At 53.1% G+C, this 26,172-nt stretch overlaps 2 protein-coding genes across 3 annotated transcripts; one reads left to right on the top strand and one right to left on the bottom strand.

The window, feature by feature from the left end:
- Nucleotides 1-1,301: 1,301 nt before the first annotated feature.
- On the bottom strand, nt 1,302-7,972 carry mepce (methylphosphate capping enzyme). The gene is made up of 5 exons (XM_031899632.1): nt 7,826-7,972; nt 6,205-7,688; nt 4,387-4,605; nt 2,911-3,037; nt 1,302-1,553 (listed from the first exon to the last, which is right to left on the bottom strand). The coding sequence occupies exons 2-5, from the start codon at nt 7,441-7,443 to the stop codon at nt 1,441-1,443; spliced, it is 1,698 nt and encodes a 565-aa protein (XP_031755492.1). The 5' UTR covers nt 7,444-7,688; nt 7,826-7,972; the 3' UTR covers nt 1,302-1,440.
- A 3,537-nt stretch (nt 7,973-11,509) lies between these two features.
- zcwpw1 (zinc finger CW-type and PWWP domain containing 1) lies at nt 11,510-26,073 on the top strand. 2 transcript variants are annotated; one of them, XM_031899631.1, is made up of 12 exons: nt 11,510-11,612; nt 15,516-15,664; nt 18,135-18,204; nt 18,494-18,575; nt 19,524-19,609; nt 20,644-20,760; nt 21,169-21,286; nt 21,364-21,439; nt 23,667-23,771; nt 23,926-24,009; nt 24,131-24,182; nt 25,338-26,073. In XM_031899631.1, exons 1-11 carry the CDS (start codon nt 11,546-11,548, stop codon nt 24,179-24,181), a joined length of 1,005 nt encoding a protein of 334 aa, XP_031755491.1. In that variant the 5' UTR covers nt 11,510-11,545; the 3' UTR covers nt 24,182; nt 25,338-26,073. The 2 variants fall into 2 exon arrangements, with proteins under 2 accessions (XP_031755491.1, XP_004920123.2); XM_004920066.4 differs by lacking the exon at nt 11,510-11,612 and adding an exon at nt 11,836-11,927.
- Nucleotides 26,074-26,172: the final 99 nt, after the last annotated feature.

Raw genomic sequence — 26,172 nt, 5'->3', positions numbered from 1 at the left:
ATTACACTGCCCCTCCCACAAATACCTGCCTATGTCATGGCCACACCTTCCTATGGGAGGAGCTTGTGCCCAGCGAGTCACCCAATCATCTCCATGGGATCGGGGTTGGTGCAAGTGGGGGGGCAGGGCGGCCACTGACGCACAGAACCCTGGCACGTCATTGGTCTGGTCCAGTTCCTACAGATGGGGGGGCAGATCCCAATTCCATCAAATTCTGACTCGCTTCCCTCTGGGGGTACTTGGTGCTGCCGGCACTAAAGGGCTAATACCCCCCCCCCATGTGCCAGGGGTAACTTCCCTCTGGGGGTACTTGGTGCTGCCGGCACTAAAGGGCTAATACCCCCCCCCCCATGTGCCAGGGGTAACTTCCCTCTGGGGGTACTTGGTGCTGCCGGCACTAAAGGGCTAATACCCCCCCCCCCCCATGTGCCAGGGGTAACTTCCCTCTGGGGGTACTTGGTGCTGCCGGCACTAAAGGGCTAATACCCCCCCCCCCCCATGTGCCAGGGGTAACTTCCCTCTGGGGGTACTTGGTGCTGCCGGCACTAAAGGGCTAATACCCCCCCCCCCCCCATGTGCCAGGGGTAACTTCCCTCTGGGGGTACTTGGTGCTGCCGGCACTAAAGAAACGGGTTAGAGATGAGCAGAACCAATGGCCCACATTCCTCTAATTGACTCCCAGCTTCTTGCCCAGTACCAGCCCCCCCCATTGCTGGGGGGCAATGATGTCACATGCTTCTGTAATGAGAAGCCCAGAACCCCCCCCCCCCCCATTTTACCCACAATGCAGCGTTTTCCTCACAGCAGGTAAGTACCCACCCCCAAACCCACCTTCCTGCCCCTCAATGGACCAATACACCCGGGGGGGGGGGGGGGGGCACCTTCCCACTACTCGGGTCCCCCTTGCCCTGCCAGCACCCTGATTAGCCAGTACTAAGGCTGTGCCTGCCCCTCCCAGGGGCAAATCAATGACTTCCCCCACCCCCCAAATCAATGACCCCTCCCAGGGGCAAATCAATGACTCCCCCCAGGGGCAAATCAATGACTCCCCCCCCAGCCCAGGGCAGTGCCCACCCCTCCCAGGGGCAAATCAATGACTCCTCCCCCCAGCCCAGGGCAGTGCCCACCCCTCCCAGGGGCAAATCAATGACTCCCCCCCCAGCCCAGGGCAGTGCCCACCCCTCCCAGGGGCAAATCAATGACTCCTCCCCCCCAGGGGCAAATCAATGCCCCCCCCCAGCCCGGGGCAGTGCCCGGCCCATACCCGCCGGTGCCCACAAAGAACCACACGGGAGACGCGCTGCAAAATCCCAGGTTATATTTGCAAAGGTCCCGCCGCTCTCAGACACTAATGCGCTGCTTTCTCATAAAAAATAAACATTTGTGGCAAAAACAAAACAAAGAACTGGTGGGTGGGTGGGTACGGGGGGCAGTTAATCCTTATATCCCCTCCCCACATGCAGGGGCGGCACCGGGAGAGGCGGGGTCAGGAAGCTTCTCAGTCCCGGCACAGGGGGCGCTCTTGTGAAAAGCATAGAGAGGTCTCTGGAACCCTGGGGAGCAAAGGGAATAGCAGTTAGTGACTATAGGGGGCGCTACTGTGCCCACATACCCTGGCACCCCCCCCATGGCACCCCCGGCCCCAACTCATGTTCTTTCCCTATGGGAATGGGAAAACCTGCTTCTATTTCCCACTGAGCCTTACGTACCACCAGGGGGCAGCAACATTCACTCCTCCTGTCACATGGTCCTGCCAGACTGCCCTACACAAGTGCCCCCTCTCCTACTGGTTTACTTACACTTAGGGGGCTGTTCCTGCTGAATTGTGCTTAGTACAGGGGAATCCCTATGTGCCATAGTTTTATGGTATCTCTCTGTACAGGCTATGAGCAAACTTAGGGGGCTGTTCCTGCTGAATTGTGCTTAGTACAGGGGAATCCCTATGTGCCATAGTTTTATGGTATCTCTCTGTACAGGCTATGGGCAAACTTAGGGGGCTGTTCCTGCTGAATTGTGCTTAGTACAGGGGAATCCCTATGTGCCATAGTTTTATGGTATCTCTCTGTACAGGCTATGAGCAAACTTAGGGGGCTGTTCCTGCTGAATTGTGCTTAGTACAGGGGAATCCCTATGTGCCATAGTTTTATGGTATCTCTCTGTACAGGCTATGGGCAAACTTAGGGGGCTGTTCCTGCTGAATTGTGCTTAGTACAGGGGAATCCCTATGTGCCATAGTTTTATGGTATCTCTCTGTACAGGCTATGGGCAAACTTAGGGGGCTGTTCCTGCTGAATTGTGCTTAGTACAGGGGAATCCCTATGTGCCATAGTTTTATGGTATCTCTCTGTACAGGCTATGGGCAAACTTAGGGGGCTGTTCCTGCTGAATTGTGCTTAGTACAGGGGAATCCCTATGTGCCATAGTTTTATGGTATCTCTCTGTACAGGCTATGGGCAAACTTAGGGGGCTGTTCCTGCTGAATTGTGCTTAGTACAGGGGAATCCCTATGTGCCATAGTTTTATGGTATCTCTCTGTACAGGCTATGGGCAAACTTAGGGGGCTGTTCCTGCTGAATTGTGCTTAGTACAGGGGAATCCCTATGTGCCATAGTTTTATGGTATCTCTCTGTACAGGCTATGGGCAAACTTAGGGGGCTGTTCCTGCTGAATTGTGCTTAGTACAGGGAATCCCTATGTGCCATAGTTTTATGGTATCTCTCTGTACAGGCTATGAGCAAACTTAGGGGGCTGTTCCTGCTGAATTGTGCTTAGTACAGGGAATCCCTATGTGCCATAGTTTTATGGTATCTCTCTGTACAGGCTATGGGCAAACTTAGGGGGCTGTTCCTGCTGAATTGTGCTTAGTACAGGGAATCCCCTATCTGTGGGTGCATGAGGGCAGTTACTCACCTTTAGAATGAGTCGGAGGGGTGCCGATGAGCTCGTAACTGGAAAATCCAACCTCAGGCGACACGAGGTACTGTGTGAACTGCTCCGGTCTGAAGGCGAGCTTACTGTAATTCTTATAGATAGCCTCCTGCGGGAGAGAGACACCCCCAGTTACTCACAGGAGCACGTACCCCCTACTGTAAGCGATAAGGATATTAGCAGTCACTGAGGGGTTCTGTGCCCCCCATATAAAGGCACAAGGCTGCAGGCTGAGTTATACAGGGAACTCTGAGTATCACTCATGTATTATAAGGGATAATGTACCCCCTACTGTAAATGATAAGGATATTAGCAGTCACTGAGGGGTTCTGTGCCCCCCATATAAAGGCACAAGGCTGCAGGCTGAGTTATACAGGGAACTCTGAGTATCACTCATGTATTATAAGGGATAATGTACCCCCTACTGTAAATGATAAGGATATTAGCAGTCACTGAGGGGCTCTGTGCCCCCCATATAAAGGCACAAGGCTGCAGGCTGAGTTATACAGGGAACTCTGAGTATCACTCATGTATTATAAGGGATAATGTACCCCCTACTGTAAATGATAAGGATATTAGCAGTCACTGAGGGGTTCTGTGCCCCCCATATAAAGGCACAAGGCTGCAGGCTGAGTTATACAGGGAACTCTGAGTATCACTCATGTATTATAAGGGATAATGTACCCCCTACTGTAACTGATAAGGATATTAGCAGTCACTGAGGGGTTCTGTGCCCCCCATATAAAGGCACAAGGCTGCAGGCTGAGTTATACAGGGAACTCTGAGTATCACTCATGTATTATACGGGATTATGTACCCCCTACTGTAAATGATAAGGATATTAGCAGTCACTGAGGGGTTCTGTGCCCCCCATATAAAGGCACAAGGCTGCAGGCTGAGTTATACAGGGAACTCTGAGTATCACTCATGTATTATAAGGGATAATGTACCCCCTACTGTAAATGATAAGGATATTAGCAGTCACTGAGGGGTTCTGTGCCCCCCATATAAAGGCACAAGGCTGCAGGCTGAGTTATACAGGGAACTCTGAGTATCACTCATGTATTATAAGGGATACTGTACCCCCTACTGTAAGCGATAAGGATATTAGCAGTCACTGAGGGGTTCTGTGCCCCCCATATAAAGGCACAAGGCTGCAGGCTGAGTTATACAGGGATCTCTGAGTATCAATCATGTATTATAAGGGATAATGTACCCCCTACTGTAAATGATAAGGATATTAGCAGTCACTGAGGGGTTCTGTGCCCCCCATATAAAGGCACAAGGCTGCAGGCTGAGTTATACAGGGAACTCTGAGTATCACTCATGTATTAGAAGGGATAATGTACCCCCTACTGTAAATGATAAGGATATTAGCAGTCACTGAGGGGTTCTGTGCCCCCCATATAAAGGCACAAGGCTGTTCTCCCCCCACACACATTCTAACCCCCCACTTACCGACAGCTTCTTCCTCTTCCCATATGAGGCCCAGGGCTGGGGTTCCAGAATGAGGGTCCCCCCGGGGTTCAGATGTCGGAACATTCTGCGGAACATGCGCTTGAGCCCCTCATCGCCCCAGTTCAGATGCACCCACTTAGTGACACTCAGGCACAAGATAACATCGTACTCCGACTGCTGAGCCTCCACCAGCTCCTCCCGCTCCACCACGTAATTACCCTGTGTGGGGCAGATAGCTCGTTAGGCTACTGAGGGGGCAGTGGAAAAGCTGTGCGAGGGGACAGAACAAGGGGTGCAAGGGAAAGCATGGGGGGGGGGGCAAAAAGAAACAATGAGAGTAACTGATGGGGGTCTCACTTTAACATAAATGGTTTTGGGGGCAAACAGGGGGCACCCCATCTGTACTGAGGCTCAGTGAGTAGCATTGAGGTCATGGGTTCCATTCCAGCCAAGGTGCTATCTGCCCCCCCCCCCCCTTAGATTGTAAGCTCACTGGGGCAGGGGCTGATGGGAATGGGATAGGGACCTTAGATTGTAAGCTCACTGGGGCAGGGGCTGATGGGAATGTGATAGGGACCTTAGATTGTAAGCTCACTGGGGCAGGGGCTGATGGGAATGGGATAGGGACCTTAGATTGTAAGCTCACTGGGGCAGGGACTGATGGGAATGGGATAGGGACCTTAGATTGTAAGCTCACTGGGGCAGGGGCTGATGGGAATGGGATAGGGACCTTAGATTGTAAGCTCACTGGGGCAGGGGCTGATGGGAATGGGATAGGGACCTTAGATTGTAAGCTCACTGGGGCAGGGACTGATGGGAATGGGATAGGGACCTTAGAGTGTAAGCTCACTGGGGCAGGGACTGATGGGAATGGGATAGGGACCTTAGATTGTAAGCTCACTGGGGCAGGGGCTGATGGGAATGGGATAGGGACCTTAGATTGTAAGCTCACTGGGACAGGGGCTGATGGAATGGGATAGGGACCTTAGATTGTAAGCTCACTGGGGCAGGGGCTGATGGGAATGGGATAGGGACCTTAGAGTGTAAGCTCACTGGGGCAGGGGCTGATGGGAATGGGATAGGGACCTTAGATTGTAAGCTCACTGGGGCAGGGGCTGATGGGAATGTGATAGGGACCTTAGATTGTAAGCTCACTGGGGCAGGGACTGATGGGAATGGGATAGGGACCTTAGATTAGGGAGGGAGGCAAAAGGTGGGGGGTGCAGGGAGGCAAAAGGTGGGGGGTGCAGGGAGGCAAAAGGTGGGGGGTGCGGGTAGGCAGAAGGTGGGGGTGCAGGGAGGCAGAAGATGGGGGTGCGGGTAGGCAGAAGGTGGGGGTGCAGGGAGGCAGAATGTGGGGGTGCGGGTAGGCAGAAGGTGGGGGTGCAGGGAGGCAGAATGTGGGGGTGCAGGGAGGCAGAATGTGGGGGTGCAGGGAGGCAGAATGTGGGGGTGCAGGGAGGCAGAATGTGGGGGTGCAGGGAGGCAGAATGTGGGGGTGCGGGTAGGCAGAAGGTGGGGGTGCAGGGAGGCAGAATGTGGGGGTGCAGGGAGGCAGAATGTGGGGGTGCAGGGAGGCAGAATGTGGGGGTGCAGGGAGGCAGAATGTGGGGGTGCAGGGAGGCAGAATGTGGGGGTGCAGGGAGGCAGAATGTGGGGGTGCAGGGAGGCAGAATGTGGGGGTGCAGGGAGGCAGAAGGTGGGGGTGCAGGGAGGCAGAAGGTGGGGGTGCAGGGAGGCAGAAGATGGGGGTGCGGGTAGGCAGAAGGTGGGGGTGCAGGGGTGTCACATCTCGGGGAGTCGCTCAGACTGTCTCACCTGCACAAACACCACATTGTGTGGGAAGCCGTTCCCTTCTCCGCCTGTTGGGGGCAGTGATGGGGCAGCGATGGGCCCCCGAGTGGCGACCAGTCCGGCCGGAAAGCCACCGTCTCTCTTTGTCTCTCCCGACAGGTAATGGCGAATGTTCTGGCGCGCGGCGGTTATTAGGGACCTGTCAATGTCCAGTCCCACCACACGCGAGGGCCCCATGTTCTTGGCCACACACAGAGTCACGTGACCCACATTGCAGCCAATGTCCAACACTGCCTTCCCCCTAAACCATTCTGGCTTCAGCGCACGAAGGCGGGGGTCCTCCGATTGGCTGGGGTTCCGGTAACCATAGTAACGGCAATAGTTCCCATACTGGAATCTGGTTTTGCCCTTGGCCCGAGACTTGGGGCAGTGCGGCCGTAAGGCGGCCCCCTCGGCCAATAGGCTCTTACTCCTCTCCGGGCTCCCGTGTTTCCCTTCGGATTTGCTGGAAGTCCTTCTCCGTTTGCGGTGCCGAGAGGCAGATATGGCGGAAGCGCCGGCCGATGGCGCCGCCGGGTCACTCTCCAGCGCGGGCAGAGACACCACCTCGTCCCTGCAGTTAATCGCCGTGTTCAGTTCGTATGGCTGCGGCTCCTCGGGGGCGGGCTCTGCTTCCTGAGCCGGCCCCCCGGGAGCCTTTGAAGGTGCATCTGTCGGCGGGTGGTGGCGGTGCCGGTGCCGTTTCCTACTCTTTAGGGGGGACAGTAGGAGCTCCCCGGAACTGGCGTTGAGGCACAGCGGATCCGTAATGTCTTTAGGAATGAGAATCTCCACTGGATCCCGGTTCCGGGACGGAAGAGGCGACGACTTTGGGGTCTCGGCGTTGAGCGTGCGGTTCACGTCCTCGTCCAGCAGACTGTTCAGGTTGAGGGGGTCGAATATATTGCCCCCCAGCAGGAAGTTGGAGGGCAGGACCGGATCGCAGTCCGAGTTGACCCTCCGGCGCCGCTTGAACGGAACCGGGTGCTTGAAGCCAACGTTGAAGCTGTTCCTCCTCTTCCCCTGGAAGCCATTGCGGGGCCCCCGGGGGGCTGCTTGCTGCTCCGCCCCTTCCTTTGTGGCTTTGGGCTGCAGTTCTGCTTTGGGCGGGGGCGGGGCAGGGGGTGGAGCCAGGAAGGTGGTAGCCTCCCCCTCTGTACTTCCCGCTGCCCCTGGTAGCTGCAGATTTTCCGTGGTGGCCGCCATCTCTAGCAGAACCTGCATGGGGGCATCACCGGCGGAACCTGGGCGGGGGGCGACTCTCTCCGTAGCAACAACTCCCTGCGCCCTCACTGTTATACTATTGGGTGCTTATACCTCGGGGCTCCTGCAGGGGCCGGGTGACTGGGGGAACCCCAACTCCATACTGACCCCCAACTGGAAGCACACACCCCCAGGCAGCCAGGACACGCCCCTTTTCCAGTTGCTCCTCCTCCTCGCCTGCAGAAGCGCCCAGTCAGAGGCGGAGCCTAGAGGGAGAGAAGAGAGAGATGAGGGGGTGCAGGGGGAGACATAGGGGAGCCCACCCCGCCCGCACCCCTCACTCTGCAACGAAATTCTACCGTATGTTACAATTGCCCCCCAGCCGGGTGTTTCATGGCCCTACCTGAGCAGCACGGCCCCAATTCCCCGGGACACTCTCCGCACCGCCGGCTCCCTGCCTCCCACTCCCGCACCGCCGAGCGACGTCTGACTCCCTCACTCCTGCCGGACAACTAATCCAGTCGCCCAAGTCTCATCTCGCGAGAGTGCGCCTCACACTGCGTGTACATGAACGGGATGACGTCGCACGTTGCCACCTGGGGGGCGGGGCCGGCTGAGCTACGATAGTGTCGCGAAATGCAGTATTCACGACAGTTACCGGCAGTAGCCGCCGTAGTTACCAAGTGTAGTATTCGGCATGATTCCCAGCTATACCATAGTTATCTGTATAAGCTATACCAGCATAACCCGCCATAGTTACCCCAGCAATACTAGTATCTGCCATAATTACAAATATCCGCCATATTTATCAGGTTAGTCACGGTTAGTCAGGGTTGGCGGGGTTTCCGCCACATTGGGCTACTAATTTAGAGCCCTGACGGGTTTCCAGAGTACAAACCCACCAAGGTACAGATTTGGGCTATTTTTTTGAAGCGTTGGCGGGTTTGTAGTTTGGAAACAAGCCAAAGTTTGTTCCACTGCATGCTGGGTAATGTAGTTTGTATCTAACAAATAGCCTGCAGCTAGGATTAATATAAAACTACAATACCCAGCATGCAATGGGACAGTATAGCCAGAGGCTCTGTTTTCTATTCCTTTTTGCTCTTTCAGGCTCAACCTGTATGTTCTGCTCCCTACTCTATAGGGTATGAGATAGTGATTATTCGCTTTAAACAGGCAGGTTTTCCCATATATACTTTTATTTTTAGATTTTTTTTCATTGCACATTGGGCTATTTTTGGGCTACTTTCAAAGAGGCTTCTGGCTAGTTTTGGGCTGGTTTTAGAACTGACAGGCTGGTTTGGAAAAATAAATCTATATGGCTATACCCCGCCATAGTGACAAGTATCTGCATTATATACCGGCATATCCCACCATAGTTACCACAGCAATATTAGTATCTGCCATAATAACAAATATCAGCAACAGCCTTCACAGTTAGTAGAGATACCCACCATGTACCTGCTATAGTTCCCCTGATTACCAGCAATATCCACCAGTTAATTGCCGCAATGGTTATCAGTGATACCTGCCTTAGTTACCAGAGAGATCCGCCACACTTACCAGAAATGCCGATGGTTGCCCCCTTTTCTGAGAAAAAATCAAGGCTTTCCGCTATTTATTTTTCCTATTAATAACACTGGCATCAGGCATCATACTGGCCAGGTGGCACCCCTAGAAGTACCCACCCACTATACCTGCCAGCAATACCGGCCTCAGCACCAACGATACCCACAGCCCTGTACTGGCATTCCCAGTACCCAGAGGCACAAACAGCCCCCCCCAGCCCAATAAATAGTGACTGTCTGTGGCACCTTACAGCCCCCCTGGCATTCCCAGTACCCAGAGGCACAAACAGCCCCCCCAGCCCAATAAATAGTGACTGTCTGTGGCACCTTACAGCCCCCCTGGCATTCCCAGTACCCAGAGGCACAAACAGCCCCCCCCCCCAGCCCAATAAATAGTGACTGTCTGTGGCACCTTACAGCCCCCCTGGCATTCCCAGTACCCAGAGGCACAAACAGCCCCCCAGCCCAATAAATAGTGACTGTCTGTGGCACCTTACAGCCCCCCTGGCATTCCCAGTACCCAGAGGCACAAACAGCCCCCCCAGCCCAATAAATAGTGACTGTCTGTGGCACCTTACAGCCCCCCTGGCATTCCCAGTACCCAGAGGCACAAACAGCCCCCCCAGCCCAATAAATAGTGACTGTCTGTGGCACCTTACAGCCCCCCTGGCATTCCCAGTACCCAGAGGCACAAACAGCCCCCCCAGCCCAATAAATAGTGACTGTCTGTGGCACCTTACAGCCCCCCTGGCATTCCCAGTACCCAGAGGCACAAACAGCCCCCCCCCAGCCCAATAAATAGTGACTGTCTGTGGCACCTTACAGCCCCCCTGGCATTCCCAGTACCCAGAGGCACAAACAGCCCCCCCAGCCCAATAAATAGTGACTGTCTGTGGCACCTTACAGCCCCCCTGGCATTCCCAGTACCCAGAGGCACAAACAGCCCCCCCCCCCCAGCCCAATAAATAGTGACTGTCTGTGGCACCTTACAGCCCCCCCTGGCATTCCCAGTACCCAGAGGCACAAACAGCCCCCCCCCCAGCCCAATAAATAGTGACTGTCTGTGGCACCTTACAGCCCCCCTGGCATTCCCAGTACCCAGAGACACAAACAGCCCCCCCAGCCCAATAAATAGTGACTGTCTGTGGCACCTTACAGCCCCCCTGGCATTCCCAGTACCCAGAGGCACAAACAGCCCCCCCAGCCCAATAAATAGTGACTGTCTGTGGCACCTTACAGCCCCCCTGGCATTTGCCAGAACCCACAGATTGCCAGTCCGGGCCTGGATACCCAATATAATTACTAGCAATAACCCATAGTTGGCTCCATTATCTGCCATACTTACCAGAAATATCTGCCATAATTAGCGACAATATATGGAATAGTTACCAGCTATACCCACCATAGTTACTCATTTATTTCTGGCCACGCCCCTAGTGCACACTACACAAATGATGAACTAGTAGGCAGTAGGAGAAATTTATTATTTTCATCCACATCTACTGTGATACAAACCGACCAATCACTGAACTGAATAGCAGGGGGGTACCTATAGAGGAAACAGACTCTGCATCTGCTGGGGGGCCAGGAACCCCAGGGAGACCCATAAGCCACGGCAACAGATTTGGAAAGTTCATGTAGGAGACATATCCCTTAGGCTTTTCCTGCTGCCAATAAAGCACTCGTGCTGCTAGTCCCAGGCTGAGCCCATTGCTTCTACCCGCCTATTGTATCCAGCACGGTCCCCTAGAGGGGGGCAGCTGGGGGGGGCCCTGAGGTTATTGTGAGTGGTATATTGGGTAGAAAGGTATTGGGGTTCCTAGATACCCCTGACAGTGGGGAGGGAATGGCAAAGAACGTACTTGCTGCCCATGATACCCGACCTGACCCACGGGTTCCATACTGGGAGGTAAGGGGGGGCTGGCCAAATGCCAGACCAGAAAGGGGACTAGAGCCTAAAGAGTTTAACAACCAGTAAGTATCCCGGGGCGGGTGAAAGTGTGGGAGAGGGGCAAACACACCCAGTATAGAAGGATGTGTGGGCGCAATTAGAAGATATTTGGGGGGGGGGGGGTTGCTCATACAGGAGAAAGGCATCTTTACTCAGTGTTCCTGGCATGGGGGGCAAATGCATCTTGGGGGGGGTGGATCATTACAGATGGGTGCAGGTCCCACTGCCCTGCCTGTCACACTTGTACTTACAGGTGCCCCCAGCCTGGCTAATACCCACACCCCATACAGGCTCATTATAGGGCACCGCCCCCTGTTGCCCAGGGCAACCTGCTGCCAATTCACTTTGCTCAGGGATACTGGGCTAATTACCTGCTTCAAGCAACAAACTTCAGCACAATCAGCCCAGAAACCCCACAGCCTCCACCTAATTAGCTTTCTCTGTTAGCTCACTGGCCCCCATATAAAGCCCAATGTGCTCCCTCATTCATCAGTCCAATAGCTCATTCCCATGATCCCTAGCGCTCCCACCCGTGTGCTTGCCGCCACTCGCACCCTATTGGTTAGTAGAGATCACATGGCCACTGTACCCATTAGCCGCGTTTATGTCTTCTCTGGGCGGGAAGTCCGTAACTGGCCAATTGGGTGCGAATAGCGGCTGCCGAGCGTCAGGTACCTCAGGGAAAAGAAGTGGGTGTGACCGGGGCAGTGCGCAGGGAGTGTCTGCTTTGAATTTGCCCCCGGGGGTATGGGGTAGATATGGCGCCTTTAGTGGGGAGTGTGTAGGGGCGGAATCTTCTTCCCGCGTTTTATGTGTCGCCTGTTCTGCCAGTTACTGATGCACTTTCCTTGTGATTGGCTGAGAGCAGGAGAACTGCACCAATCAGCAACCAGTATGATAGTACCGCCCCCAGGGAGGCCCAAGGACGCCAGAGACGGAGTTTAGAGGCTGTTCATTGGTTGCTGCTGTGTGGCACCCACTCTCTGGTATTTACTCCCTGTCCCTTTCTGTCTCTGGTTCTGACTCATGAAATAATGTAGTAAAGTCAGTTTTCCAGATCTGTTAATTGGTTGGCTCTTGCTACATTGTTCTGGGAGTCAGAACCAGCAGTGCAGGAAATAGAACCAGACAGACACTGCTTTCCACAGCAATGACATTTAGGCAGCGCTCTAACCCCACCGAGCGTTTCCCTAGTGTGCGATTGAGGGGCCATTGCTGGGCTGTGTGGCACTGGCTCTGTGTAACCGGGCAACGAGAGTGAGAAGGCAGCGAGGCTGCTGGGAAAGGAGACTGGGTGCCCATGCTGCCATAGTGCTGTCTGTATTGTGGGGTCCTGCTGGTACATACATGTCACGGGCACAGTTGGCATATTATTGGTTATCTGTCCCACTGCTGTATGTACTGCACTGCAGGATATGTTGGCGCTATATATATAGGTGATAATAATAATGTGGCATAGCTGTACCAGTGTAATGCCATGCCTGTGCCAGGTACCCATCCCTGGCACCAGAATTACTTACTAATTGTATTGATATTGCTGTAGTACAGTGGGCACTGCCCATCTCCCATCCCCAGGGCACTGCCCACATCCCTGTCCCAGGGCACTGCCCACATCCCTGTCCCAGGGCACTGTCCACATCCCTGTCCCAGGGCACTGCCCACATCCCTGTCCCAGGGCACTGCCCACATCCCTGTCCCAGGGCACTGCCCATCTCCCATCCCCAGGGCACTGCCCACATCCCTGTCCCAGGGCACTGCCCATCTCCCATCCCCAGGGCACTGCCCACATCCCTGTCCCAGGGCACTGCCCATCTCCCATCCCCAGGGCACTGCCCACATCCCTGTCCCAGGGCACTGCCCACATCCCTGTCCCAGGGCACTGCCCACATCCCTGTCCCAGGGCACTGCCCACATCCCTGTCCCAGGGCACTGCCCACATCCCTGTCCCAGGGCACTGCCCACATCCCTGTCCCAGGGCACTGCCCACATCCCTGTCCCAGGGCACTGCCCACATCCCTGTCCCAGGGCACTGTCCATATCCCTGTCCCAGGGCACTGCCCACATCCCTGTCCCAGGGCACTGTCCACATCCCTGTCCCAGGGCACTGCCCATATCCCTGTCCCAGGGCACTGCCCACATCCCTGTCCCAGGGCACTGTCCACATCCCTGTCCCAGGGCACTGCCCATATCCCTGTCCCAGGGCACTGCCCACATCCCTGTCCCAGGGCACTGCCCACATCCCTGTCCCAGGGCACTGTCCATATCCCTGTCCCAGGGCACTGCCCACATCCCTGTCCCAGGGCACTGTCCATATCCCTGTCCCAGGGCACTGCCCATATCCCTGTCCCAGGGCACTGCCCACATCCCTGTCCCAGGGCACTGCCCACATCCCTGTCCCAGGGCACTGTCCATATCCCTGTCCCAGGGCACTGCCCACATCCCTGTCCCAGGGCACTGTCCATATCCCTGTCCCAGGGCACTGCCCATATCCCTGTCCCAGGGCACTGCCCACATCCCTGTCCCAGGGCACTGCCCACATCCCTGTCCCAGGGCACTGCCCATATCCCTGTCCCAGGGCACTGTCCACATCCCTGTCCCAGGGCACTGCCCACATCCCTGTCCCAGGGCACTGCCCATATCCCTGTCCCAGGGCACTGCCCACATCCCTGTCCCAGGGCACTGCCCACATCCCTGTCCCAGGGCACTGCCCACATCCCTGTCCCAGGGCACTGCCCATATCCCTGTCCCAGGGCACTGTCCATATCCCTGTCCCAGGGCACTGCCCACATCCCTGTCCCAGGGCACTGCCCACATCCCTGTCCCAGGGCACTGCCCACATCCCTGTCCCAGGGCACTGCCCATATCCCTGTCCCAGGGCACTGTCCATATCCCTGTCCCAGGGCACTGCCCACATCCCTGTCCCAGGGCACTGCCCACATCCCTGTCCCAGGGCACTGCCCATATCCCTGTCCCAGGGCACTGCCCACATCCCTGTCCCAGGGCACTGCCCATATCCCTGTCCCAGGGCACTGCCCACATCCCTGTCCCAGGGCACTGGCTGTCTCCCATCCCTAGGGCACCGCCTGTCTCCCATCCCCAGGGCACCGCCCATCTCCCAGGGCACTGGCTGTCTCCCAGCCCCAGGGCACCGCCTGTCTCCCATCCCTAGGGCACCGCCTGTCTCCCATCCCTAGGGCACTGCCCATCTCCCATCCCCAGGGCACTGCCTGTCTCCCATCCCCAGGGCACTGCCTGTCTCCCATCCCCAGGGCACTGCCTGTCTCCCATCCCCAGGGCACTGCCTGTCTCCCATCCCCAGGGCACTGCCTGTCTCCCATCCCCAGGGCACTGCCTGTCTCCCATCCCCAGGGCACTGCCCATATCCCTGTCCCAGGGCACTGCCCATATCCCTGTGCCAGGGCACCGCCTGTCTCCCATCCCTAGGGCACCGCCTGTCTCCCATCCCTAGGGCACTGCCTATCTCCCATCCCCAGGGCACTGCCTATCTCCCATCCCCAGGGCACTGCCTGTCTCCCATCCCCAGGGCACTGCCCATCTCCCATCCCCAGGGCACTGCCAATATCCCTGTCCCAGGGCACCGCCTGTCTCCCATCCCCAGAGCACTGCCCATCCCCAGGGCACTGCCCATATCCCTGTCCCAGGGCACCGCCTGTCTCCCATCCCCAGGGCACTGCCCATATCCCTGTCCCAGGGCACTGCCTGTCTCCCATCCCCAGGGCACTGCCCGTCTCCCAGTTCCATGGCACTGCCTGTCTCCCATCCCTAGGGCACTGCCCGTCTCACAGTTCCAGGGCACTGCCCATCTCCCAGCACAGGGCACTGCCTGTCTCCCAGTTCCAGGGCACTGCCCATCTCCCAGCACAGGGCACTGCCTGTCTCCCAGTGTCCCTGGGACTGGGAGATGAGCAGTTCCCTAGGGACAGGGATATGGGCAGTGCCCTGGGGATGGGAGATGGGCAGTGCCCTGGGACAGGGATATGGGCAGTGCCCTGGGGATGGGAGATGGGCAGTGCCCTGGGGATGGGAGATGGGCAGTGCCCTGGGACAGGGATATGGGCAGTGCCCTGGGGATGGGAGATGGGCAGTGCCCTGGGACAGGGATGTGGGCAGTGCCCTGGGGATGGGAGATGGGCAGTGCCCTGGGACAGGGAGACGGGCAGTGCCTGGGGATGGGAGATGGGCAGTGCCCACTGTACTACAGCAATATCAGTACAATTAGTAAGTAATTTCGGTGCCAGGGATGGGTACCTGGCATAGGCATGGCATTACACTGGTACAGATTTTAGCTTTCTCAGCCCCCCATGCTGATATGGGCAGCACCTAGAATGTTCCATGGGAGACAGAAAGATTCCCATCCAGTCCCATTGGCTTCCAGCAAGCTGGGGCTTAGGATCCACAGCACCGGTGCCCAATCCAGTGCCCAATCCAGTGCCCCTGTGCTGGAATGTTGGGTAAAATGCTGCATTGTGGGTAAAAATACACACGGTGCTTTGTGCGTTGGTGATGAGCCGACCGTCTCCTGTGGGTTAATGTGTGGAACTCTTTGTGTTCAGGCATGTACCCCCAGAGAGCCAAGAGAAGGCTCCGCCCAGAACCATTACAGCCCAACCATTCCCCACTGGCCAGAATGGCCCCCCATCACCGTGTCAAGGAGGAGCCCAATGAGCCCAGGATCAGAGGGAAGATCCCAAAGCTGCAAACTGTGAGGAGTGAAATGATGGTCTTGTCTACCTGTCAGTGCCCCCACTTTGTCTCAGTGCCCCCACCTGTCAGTGCCCCCACCTTGTCTCAGTGCCCCCACCTTGCCTCCACCTGTCAGTGCCCCCACTTTGTCTCAGTGCCCCCACCTTGTCTCCACCTGTCAGTGCCCCCACCTTGTCTCCACCTGTCAGTGCCCCCACCTTGCCTCCACCTGTCAGTGCCCCCACTTTGTCTCAGTGCCCCCACCTGTCAGTGCCCCCACCTTGTCTCAGTGCCCCCACCTGTCAGTGCCCCACCTTGCCTCCACCTGTCAGTGCCCCCACCTTGCCTCCACCTGTCAGTGCCCCCACTTTGTCTCAGTGCCCCCACCTTGTCTCCACCTGTCAGTGCCCCCACCTTGTCTCCACCTGTCAGTGCCCCCACCTTGCCTCCACCTGTCAGTGCCCCCACTTTGTCTCAGTGCCCCCACCTGTCAGTGCCCCCACTTTGTCTCAGTGCCCCCACCTTGCCTCCACCTGTCAGTGCCCCCACTTTGTCTCAGTGCCCCCACCTTGTCTCCACCTGTCAGTGCCCCCACCATGCCTCCACCTGTCAGTGCTAGACCACAGAGACCTTATCCGCACACCCTCTCTCTCAAAAATTATTTTGTCCGGTGCACACTGCTAGAGGGATCGGCACCCTCCAAATATACTACAGCAAGAAAAAAGCATATGGCACTCAGGACTACAAACCAGGGTAATACCCTTTTAAAAGTTTATTGCGGAGGTGCAACGTTTCGGGGCAATGTGACCCCTTTATCAAGCATACAAATCAGTGAAGGCAAGTGAAATTTATACAGATGCAATAGCCACAACCCCAAGTTAATTGGTAATTGAATAAATACTTAATTGACAATAATAATATCCAGCCAACCTAGTTGTTTCTTTTTAAAAAAAGAATAAAATTATATAACTAAAGTGCAGTGCATCATATACAGTGTAAATTCAACGTCAGTGAATTAATCTCATAAAGTGCATGATATACATTAAAAACAATTTAATTATACAAGACCGATGTGATCACACTTTCTTATTTCCCTCTGTTCTAAATCCAGTGTTGTAGTTATTCAACTACAACACTGGATTTAGAACAGAGGGAAATAAGAAAGTGTGATCACATCGGTCTTGTATAATTAAATTGTTTTTAATGTATATCATGCACTTTATGAGATTAATTCACTGACGTTGAATTTACACTGTATATGATGCACTGCACTTTAGTTATATAATTTTATTCTTTTTTTAAAAAGAAACAACTAGGTTGGCTGGATATTATTATTGTCAATTAAGTATTTATTCAATTACCAATTAACTTGGGGTTGTGGCTATTGCATCTGTATAAATTTCACTTGCCTTCACTGATTTGTATGCTTGATAAAGGGGTCACATTGCCCCGAAACGTTGCACCTCCGCAATAAACTTTTAAAAGGGTATTACCCTGGTTTGTAGTCCTGAGTGCCATATGCTTTTTTCTTGCTCCACCTGTCAGTGCCCCCACCTTGCCTCCACCTGTCAGTGCCCCCACCTTGCCTCCACCTGTCAGTGCCCCCACCTTGCCTCCACCTGTCAGTGCCCCCACCTTGCCTCCACCTGTCAGTGCCCCCACCTTGCCTCCACCTGTCAGTGCCCCCACTTTGTCTCAGTGCCCCCACCTTGCCTCCACCTGTCAGTGCCCCCACCTTGCCTCCACCTGTCAGTGCCCCCACCTTGCCTCCACCTGTCAGTGCCCCCACTTTGTCTCAGTGCCCCCACCTTGTCTCCACCTGTCAGTGCCCCCCACCTTGCCTCCACCTGTCAGTGCCCCCACCTTGCCTCCACCTGTCAGTGCCCCCACTTTGTCTCAGTGCCCCCACCTTGTCTCCACCTGTCAGTGCCCCCACCTTGTCTCCACCTGTCAGTGCCCCCACCTTGCCTCCACCTGTCAGTGCCCCCACCTTGCCTCCACCTGTCAGTGCCCCCACTTTGTCTCAGTGCCCCCACCTTGTCTCCACCTGTCAGTGCCCCCACCTTGTCTCCACCTGTCAGTGCCCCCACCTTGCCTCCACCTGTCAGTGCCCCCACCTTGCCTCCACCTGTCAGTGCCCCCACCTTGCCTCCACCTGTCAGTGCCCCCACCTTGTCTCCACCTGTCAGTGCCCCCACCTTGCCTCCACCTGTCAGTGCCCCCACCTTGTCTCCACCTGTCAGTGCCCCCACCTTGTCTCCACCTGTCAGTGCCCCCACCTGTCAGTGCCCCCACCTTGCCTCCACCTGTCAGTGCCCCCACCTGTCAGTGCCCCCACCTTGCCCCCACCTGTCAGTGCCCCCACCTTGTCTCCACCTGTCAGTGCCCCCACCTGTCAGTGCCCCCACCTTGCCTCCACCTGTCAGTGCACCCACATTGGGGTCTCAGTCAGATATGCCTCTCTCACGTGGGCAATTCCTCTCTCCCAGAGTGAGGGGACACTCAGCAGCCGAGACTATGAAGAGATATTCGGAGCGGTGCTGGGAAACCCGGGCCGAGGTGAGTAACACAAACTGTAGCTTCCCCCAGCCGGCAATACGTGGAACATGGCTACTTACCTCTGTATTTCAACCTCTCTGTCTCTGAGGAATAGGGGGATCACAGTACTGGGTACTCATGTTTGGGGGGGTGTCATTACAAATACGTTGCCCCCATTGTGTAACATTTTAGGGGGCTGCAGGCACTATTTCCCAAGAGACCGGCAATGTGGGGGGGGGGGTAGGACATAACATTTAGCAGTGTTCCCCTCAGTACCAGCTGTTTATTAAACCCCAGTGCACATTTACAGCTCCCCCTCAGGTGACAGGAGGAATTACAGACGCTGGGGATGTCGATCCGGCGCTGAGGGTTACGCCTTGGAAGCACAAAAGGTAAGTGTTACCTGCGCTACCGGTACCAATGAGCTGGGTTTATATGAGCCATAGGGTGCACTGAGGGAGCACGTGACTGCTGTGTAGCGGCGGGACTAGGGGTGGGCAGGGTTGCCATTGGCTGGGGGCAGTATTGGGCACCATAAATACAACATGTCATTAGCAACAGTCTATATTTGCACTCACATGATATTCTCATTATTATTATTATAATATAATTATGTATTAAAAGACTCAACATTTGCTCAGTGGCTGTAACCTTAAAGGAGACATATTGGATAAATGGAAAAAATGGCTAATTTTGTAGGCAATTATGAATAATATCCGTTGCTGGTTTCCCTTTGGGCTAAAAATTAATCCTCTCTGTAAAAATGGCCCCTTTATTGGAGCTCCCTATAGATCCTCTCACTTCTCTGTCCAGTGTGAAATGGAGAGTGGGCGTGTCCTAACGGTCCCTGCCAGAAGCACAGTAGGAGGGGGAGAGCCAATCACAGCCCTGCAGTCACACAAGCACAGACAGGCTTCAGTTCCCTATCAGGTCAGCCTAGCTGCTGATTGGTTCCTATCCTACAGTGCAGGGTACGGAGGGCCGCCGGCTCCCCAGCTCATCCAGAGAATTCAGCCAGCAGGAAGTGGCACAGATGGGCGGGGCTAGTGGGGTTTGGGGGGAATTTCTCAATAAATCAGTCAGAAACACAACTTTTTAAGCACAATCCTTCTATATCTAGAGGAGTATAATTCCCTGGTACATTCATCATTTTTATAGGATATGTCTCCTTTAATCAGCCAATCAGCAAGTAGCATGGCCCCCGGTATCAGGCTGTCCGTCCCACTGTGCCATGGTGTTAGCCGTATTCTGGGCACAAGTTATGGGTCGGCCGCCTTACTGATATCCCATAATCACTTAGTGACTGCTGCAATGGGGCTCACATGTGCTTGTGCTCGCAGGAACCCAACAGCACCGCAGGCAGAACCTCCTGGCTCGGCCCCGATAGAATCAGCAAAGGCATCACCAGTGGGCCCCTGGCAGAGAGGTGAGACCTTTCCCTTCCTGTTCCACTCGTACCAGTATAGAACCAATACACCGGGGGCATTTAGCTTCATACCCTGTCTCGCCTAGGGTGTTGCTTGGGCTAGTAAGGATTAGCAAGTGGCTAGTAACCCTCTCTTTCCGGCAGGTGTGTGTCTCAGTGCTTGGGCTAGTAAGGATTAGCAATTGGCTAGTAACCCTCTCTCTCTGGCAGGTGTGTGTGTGCCTCAGTGCTTGGGCTAGTAAGGATTAGCAAGTGGCTAGTAACCCTCTCTTTCCGGCAGGTGTGTGTCTCAGTGCTTGGGCTAGTAAGGATTAGCAATTGGCTAGTAACCCTCTCTCTCTGGCAGGTGTGTGTGTGCCTCAGTGCTTGGGCTAGTAAGGATTAGCAAGTGGCTAGTAACCCTCTCTCTCTGACAGGTGTGTGTCTCAGTGCTTGGGCTAGTAAGGATTAGCAATTAGCTAGTAACCCTCTCTCTCTGGCAGGTGTGTGTGCCTCAGTGCTTGGGCTAGTAAGGATTATCAAGTGGCTAGTAACCCTCTCTTTCCGGCAGGTGTGTGTCTCAGTGCTGGGGCTAGTAAGGATTAGCAATTGGCTAGTAACCCTCTCTCTCTGGCAGGTGTGTGTGTGCCTCAGTGCTTGGGCTAGTAAGGATTAGCAAGTGGCTAGTAACCCCCTCTCTCTGGCAGGTGTGTGTGCCTCAGTGCTGGGGCTAGTAAGGATTAGCAAGTGGCTAGTAACCCTCTCTCTCTGGCAGGTGTGTGTGTGCCTCAGTGCTTGGGCTAGTAAGGATTAGCAAGTGGCTAGTAACCCTCTCTCTCTGGCAGGTGTGTGTGTGCCTCAGTGCTTGGGCTAGTAAGGATTAGCAAGTGGCTAGTAACCCTCTCTCTCTGGCAGGTGTGTGTGTGCCTCAGTGCTTGCGCTAGTAAGGATTAGCAAGTGGCTAGTAACCCTCTTTCTCTGGCAGGTGTGTGTGTGCCTCAGTGCTTGGGCTAGTAAGGATTAGCAAGTGGCTAGTAACCCTCTTTCTCTGGCAGGTGTGTGTGTGGCGTGGGTGCAGTGTGCTGAGCCGAACTGCAAGAAATGGCGCAGACTGGGGCAGGACGTGGATCCATTGCTTTTGCCTGAAGATTGGTGCTGTGAGCAGAATATGGGTAAGTTCTTGGAACTGTTGGGGTCTCCCTCCCACAAACATGGGTGCATGGGTGCCTCTCACTATTATCACTGGAACATACAGGGCTGGAATGGGATTAGGGGGAAAGTGCATGCAACAACTGGAGCCAAGTCCATCCCACGGCGCCAGATATTTACTTGCTGCTCATTGGTGCAACCCTGCTCTTACTGAGACAGAACAGCCAATGGCTTCCCTTACTCCCACACAGAGATTACTTCCTCTCTGATACTACTCGCACTTTGCTATTACTACAAGCCCCTCCCAGGTATTATTGTACATTATCCTTGCAGGTATTACCCCCCTCGTATCTCAGAGGGGTATATTGCTATATTTTACCCTTAGTGCCAGCCCGGCTCTGACATTCCAGTGTTAATGGTACTTTTTACAGAATCCCAGTACCGCAGCTGTGCAGAACCAGAGGAGCCCTGCTCAGGAGATGTGGATCTCATTTACGCTGCATTTATACCTGGCTGCCTCGTGTGGGCCAAGCAGTCTGGTTACCCTTGGTGAGTCAGTTCAGCCTGATTGCCCCCCATGCTTTTCTACTCAGAACTTTATGTAGCCATTTGGTATCTCCTTACAGGTGGCCGGCAATGATAGATTCTGATCCAGACTCAGCTTATTTTTTTAAGTTCAAACATTGTACAGATCCACTGCCTGTAAGTACCACTCACTTACACATACCCCAGATCTTCCCATAGAGCCAGATACAATTCAATGAGAGGAACTTATCCCCTGATCCAATCCCAGATCTTCCCATAGAGCCAGATACAATTCAATGAGAGGAATTTATCCCCTGATCCAATCCCAGATCTTCCCATAGAGCCAGATACAATTCAATGAGAGGAACTTATCCCCTGATCCAATCCCAGATCTTCCCATAGAGCCAGATACAATTCAATGAGAGGGACTTATCCCCTGATCCAAACCCAGATTTTCCCATAGAGCCAGATACAATTCAATGAGAGGAACTTATCCCTGATCCAATCCCAGATCTTCCCATAGAGCCAGATACAATTCAATGAGAGGAACTTATCCCTGATCCAATCCCAGATCTTCCCATAGAGCCAGATACAATTCAATGAGAGGAACTTATCCCTGATCCAATCCCAGATCTTCCCATAGAGCCAGATACAATTCAATGAGAGGAACTTATCCCCTGATCCAATCCCAGATCTTCCCATAGAGCCAGATACAATTCAACGAGAGGAACGTATCCCCTGATCCAATCCCAGATCTTCCCTTAGAGCCAGATACAATTCAATGAGAGGAATTTATCCCTGATCCAATCCCAGATCTTCCCATAGAGCCAGATACAATTCAATGAGAGAAACGTATCCCTGATCCAATCCCAGATCTTCCCATAGAGCCAGATACAATTCAATGAGAGGAACTTATCCCCTGATCCAATCCCAGATCTTCCCATAGAGCCAGATACAATTCAATGAGAGGAATTTATCCCTGATCCAATCCCAGATCTTCCCATAGAGCCAGATACAATTCAATGAGAGGAATTTATCCCCTGATCCAATCCCAGATCTTCCCATAGAGCCAGATACAATTCAATGAGAGAAACGTATCCCTGATCCAATCCCAGATCTTCCCATAGAGCCAGATACAATTCAATGAGAGGAATTTATCCCCTGATCCAATCCCAGATCTTCCCATGGAGCCAGATACAATTCAATGAGAGGAACTTATCCCCTGATCCAATCCCAGATCTTCCCATAGAGCCAGATACAATTCAATGAGAGGAAGTTATCCCTGATCCAATCCCAGATCTTCCCATAGAGCCAGATACAATTCAATGAGAGGAACTTATCCCCTGATCCAATCCCAGATCTTCCCATAGATCCAGATACAATTCAATGAGAGAAACGTATCCCTGATCCAATCCCAGATCTTCCCATAGAGCCAGATACAATTCAATGAGAGAAACGTATCCCTGATCCAATCCCAGATCTTCCCATAGAGCCAGATACAATTCAATGAGAGAAACCTATCCCTGATCCAATCCCAGATCTTCCCATAGAGCCAGATACAATTCAATGAGAGGAACTTATCCCCTGATCCAATCCCAGATCTTCCCATAGATCCAGATACAATTCAATGAGAGGAACTTATCCCTGATCCAATCCCAGATCTTCCCATAGAGCCAGATACAATTCAATGAGAGGAACTTATCCCCTGATCCAATCCCAGATCTTCCCATAGAGCCAGATACAATTCAATGAGAGAAACGTATCCCTGATCCAATCCCAGATCTTCCCATAGAGCCAGATACAATTCAATGAGAGAAACGTATCCCTGATCCAATCCCAGATCTTCCCATAGAGCCAGATACAATTCAATGAGAGAAACCTATCCCTGATCCAATCCCAGATCTTCCCATAGAGCCAGATACAATTCAATGAGAGGAATTTATCCCCTGATCCAATCCCAGATCTTCCCATAGAGCCAGATACAATTCAATGAGAGGAACTTATCCCTGATCCAATCCCAGATCTTCCCATAGAGCCAGATACAATTCAATGAGAGAAACGTATCCCTGATCCAATCCCAGATCTTCCCATAGAGCCAGATACAATTCAATGAGAGAAACCTATCCCTGATCCAATCCCAGATCTTCCCATAGAGCCAGATACAATTCAATGAGAGGAATTTATCCCCTGATCCAATCCCAGATCTTCCCATAGAGCCAGATACAATTCAATGAGAGGAACTTATCCCTGATCCAATCCCAGATCTTCCCATAGAGCCAGATACAATTCAATGAGAGGAACTTATCCCCTGATCCAATCCCAGATCTTCCCATAGAGCCAGATACAATTCAATGAGAGGAACTTATCTCACTGTTTATCCCATGAGGTTTTATTTCCTTTGCAGTGGAAATATCACGTGACATTTTTGGGGGACGCGGTGTCCCGAGCCTGGATTTGTAGCAGCCACCTGAAACCCTTCCGTGATCACTCTCCAGAGAGCCTCAAGGTGGTGAGTATGGAAGTGACCATCGCTGGGGCCTCTTTTCAGCAGAATATCTTTATTATTATATATATATATATCAGACACCCCAGCCATAATAGCACTCTACTGATGATACCCGTTTTCTGATTGGCTTAGAGCTTTGCCTTTCTTCATATTGCAGTATAAGGAGAAGAACCAGGAGCTGAAGAAGATGCTCGTTAAAAGTATTGGGATGGCAAATGCGGTCCTTTCCCTGGGCATTCAGGTACTTGCTTGGAATGAGGCGGAGCCAGAGGCGGAGCCAGAGGCGGCACTGGGCAGTCTCCCAGCCCATTGGTCGTTATAAGGTAAAGTAGCAAGGAGTCACTGTCACCTCTCTGTTCCAGGAGCGCCTGCATTCATTCGGATTTTGCCGTCGCAGTGGGCTGAACGTATGAGGTGAGATTCTTTTCTCAGGGCGGTCCTGTGCTGGTTTCATTTTGGACTAAAATGATCATTATCTTTAAATATGGCCTCTTTATTGGGCTCCCTATAGGTCTGTATGGCCCCTCTCTGTGTTTCAAATGAGATGCCTGCCAGAAGCACAGTGAGGGGGGGGGGGTGTGTAGCCAATCACAGGCCTGCAGTCACACACAGGCTTCAGTTCCCTATCAGGTCAGCCTAGCTGCTAATTGGTTCATATCCTACAGTGAGTGCCGCCGGCAACCCCTGCACACCCTAGGAAAGGAGCCAACAGGAAGTGAAACAGATGGGTGGAGCTAGTGGGGTTTTGGGGGGAAACCACTAAATCAGCCCAAAACACATACTTTTCTCAGCACATTGTTCTATATTAATAGGAGTTTAAAAGAGAAGGAAAGTCATTTTGGCATTTTATTTGCCACATTAGTGCCACCTGGAACCCTATATTTATTCTGCAGAAACTATTACCTGCCTGTGGAACAGCCCTAGAAGCTTTCTCCGTTTGCTTAAGACGGCAGCTGCCATTTTAAGTAGCTTCCTGCTGCAGCTCTAGCCGTTATAGCTCAGATCACACATTCCTAGGGAGAGGGGGGGAGGGAGTCCTTTGCAGAGAGGAGAGAACTGCGCAGATTCAGCCCCTGGAATGAAGGTTGTTTCTGAGAGAGGAAGTCTGACACAGAAGAACATGTTTACAAAAAAGGAGACACGAAATACTGTGTTTCTTTTGATAGAGGACTCTGTGAGTGCAGCTTATGGCTGTATTTACATAGACCTTTCTGATAAAGCTACATAACCTTTCCTTCTCCTTTAATGCACAGGCACATTCTTGACTTTCACACAATATCTACCCTTTAATGTTGCCCCATTATAGCTATCCTCTTGGCAATGCACTGGGCACAGGGGCCATAATATTTGGACTGGGCTGAATGTTATAAGGGGCAATTAGTGATACAGTGCAGTGTGGCAGCCACTTGTCCCCCCCAATAGCAGCCCTGGGTTTGGGCGCATAGTTACCCTCTTGCTTTAGGTTAGGGGTAGTGCTATGTGTGGGGCACGGGGCAGTATATGGGGTATAAGGCAGGGAGCAGCAGGTACATTCCAATATTATTATATTCATATTCTTCTCTCTCCTAGTCTCTATGGGACTGGTGCCCACGCTGTCCCCTGGCACTGAAGGACCAACACGCCCAAATGCACAACTGTAATTCTCCTGATTCTTCTTTGTTAAGGTTGTATTTTTAAACTGATATTTATGTCTTTGAATGAACAGAAGTTCTGTCAAAACATGTTTTTATTTGCTTTAAAAAAAAGGGTTCAGATAGGGCAGATGTACATCCAGATTGGGGCACCCTTGTATGCCCCGATGCCATCTGCTTCCCCGGGTACAGTAAGGGCGCTGATGCAGGAGAGCCTTGGAAAAGATGCCCCTTGCCCTTCGTTTCATATATCATCATTTAGGGCTTTACTTGCCCTTTACCCCACCTGCTGTACTCAGCTTTATGGCATCTCACTGCACTTCCTGTCACATGACATTTTAGAAATTCTTCCAACAAATGGGAAGAAATTGTGTTTTGTTTTTTTTAGTAAACAAGAATATTTCTCATTGTATTTTAATGGCACATTTTAAAGAAAAAACCCATTTTACTTCAAGGAGGGGATGAAAAGTGTGTATTTTACCTAAAAAAATGACAAAATTGTGTATTTTACTGAAAGAAAGTGACAAAAAGTGCCTATTTTACTGAAAGGAAGTGACACAACTGTACCGTTTGTGTGAGAGTTCACTTTCCAGGCGTTGGGATGTCGGCAGTGAGGCGATAAGTGTGTGTGTTTGTGTTGCACAAATAAAGTTGTGATGTTGATGTTGCAGGAATCATTGCTGTCGATTACTTGCGCCTGTCACACCTGTCTCTGTGTTTGTTTAAGATAGCAGCTGCCATTTTATCTTGGTCTGACTTTTCTACCTGTATCT

Source organism: Xenopus tropicalis, chromosome 3, assembly GCF_000004195.4.
Source record: "Xenopus tropicalis strain Nigerian chromosome 3, UCB_Xtro_10.0, whole genome shotgun sequence".
Lineage (NCBI taxonomy): Eukaryota > Metazoa > Chordata > Amphibia > Anura > Pipidae > Xenopus > Xenopus tropicalis.
This window is presented reverse-complemented; position numbering and strand designations above follow the sequence as displayed.

Coding starts and splice junctions, on each gene's coding strand:
- mepce (XM_031899632.1), bottom strand. CDS start 7,443: ATGCAGGTTCTGCTAGAGATGGCGGCCACCACGGAAAATCTGCAGCTA. Junction 3,038..4,386: donor GGAAGAGGAAGAAGCTGTCG/GTAAGTGGGGGG, acceptor TCTCTCCCGCAG/GAGGCTATCTATAAGAATTA. Junction 1,554..2,910: donor CCCTCCGACTCATTCTAAAG/GTGAGTAACTGC, acceptor TTTGCTCCCCAG/GGTTCCAGAGACCTCTCTAT.
- zcwpw1 (XM_031899631.1), top strand. CDS start 11,546: ATGTCTTCTCTGGGCGGGAAGTCCGTAACTGGCCAATTGGGTGCGAAT. Junction 18,576..19,523: donor ACGCCTTGGAAGCACAAAAG/GTAAGTGTTACC, acceptor TTGTGCTCGCAG/GAACCCAACAGCACCGCAGG. Junction 21,440..23,666: donor ATTGTACAGATCCACTGCCT/GTAAGTACCACT, acceptor TTTCCTTTGCAG/TGGAAATATCACGTGACATT.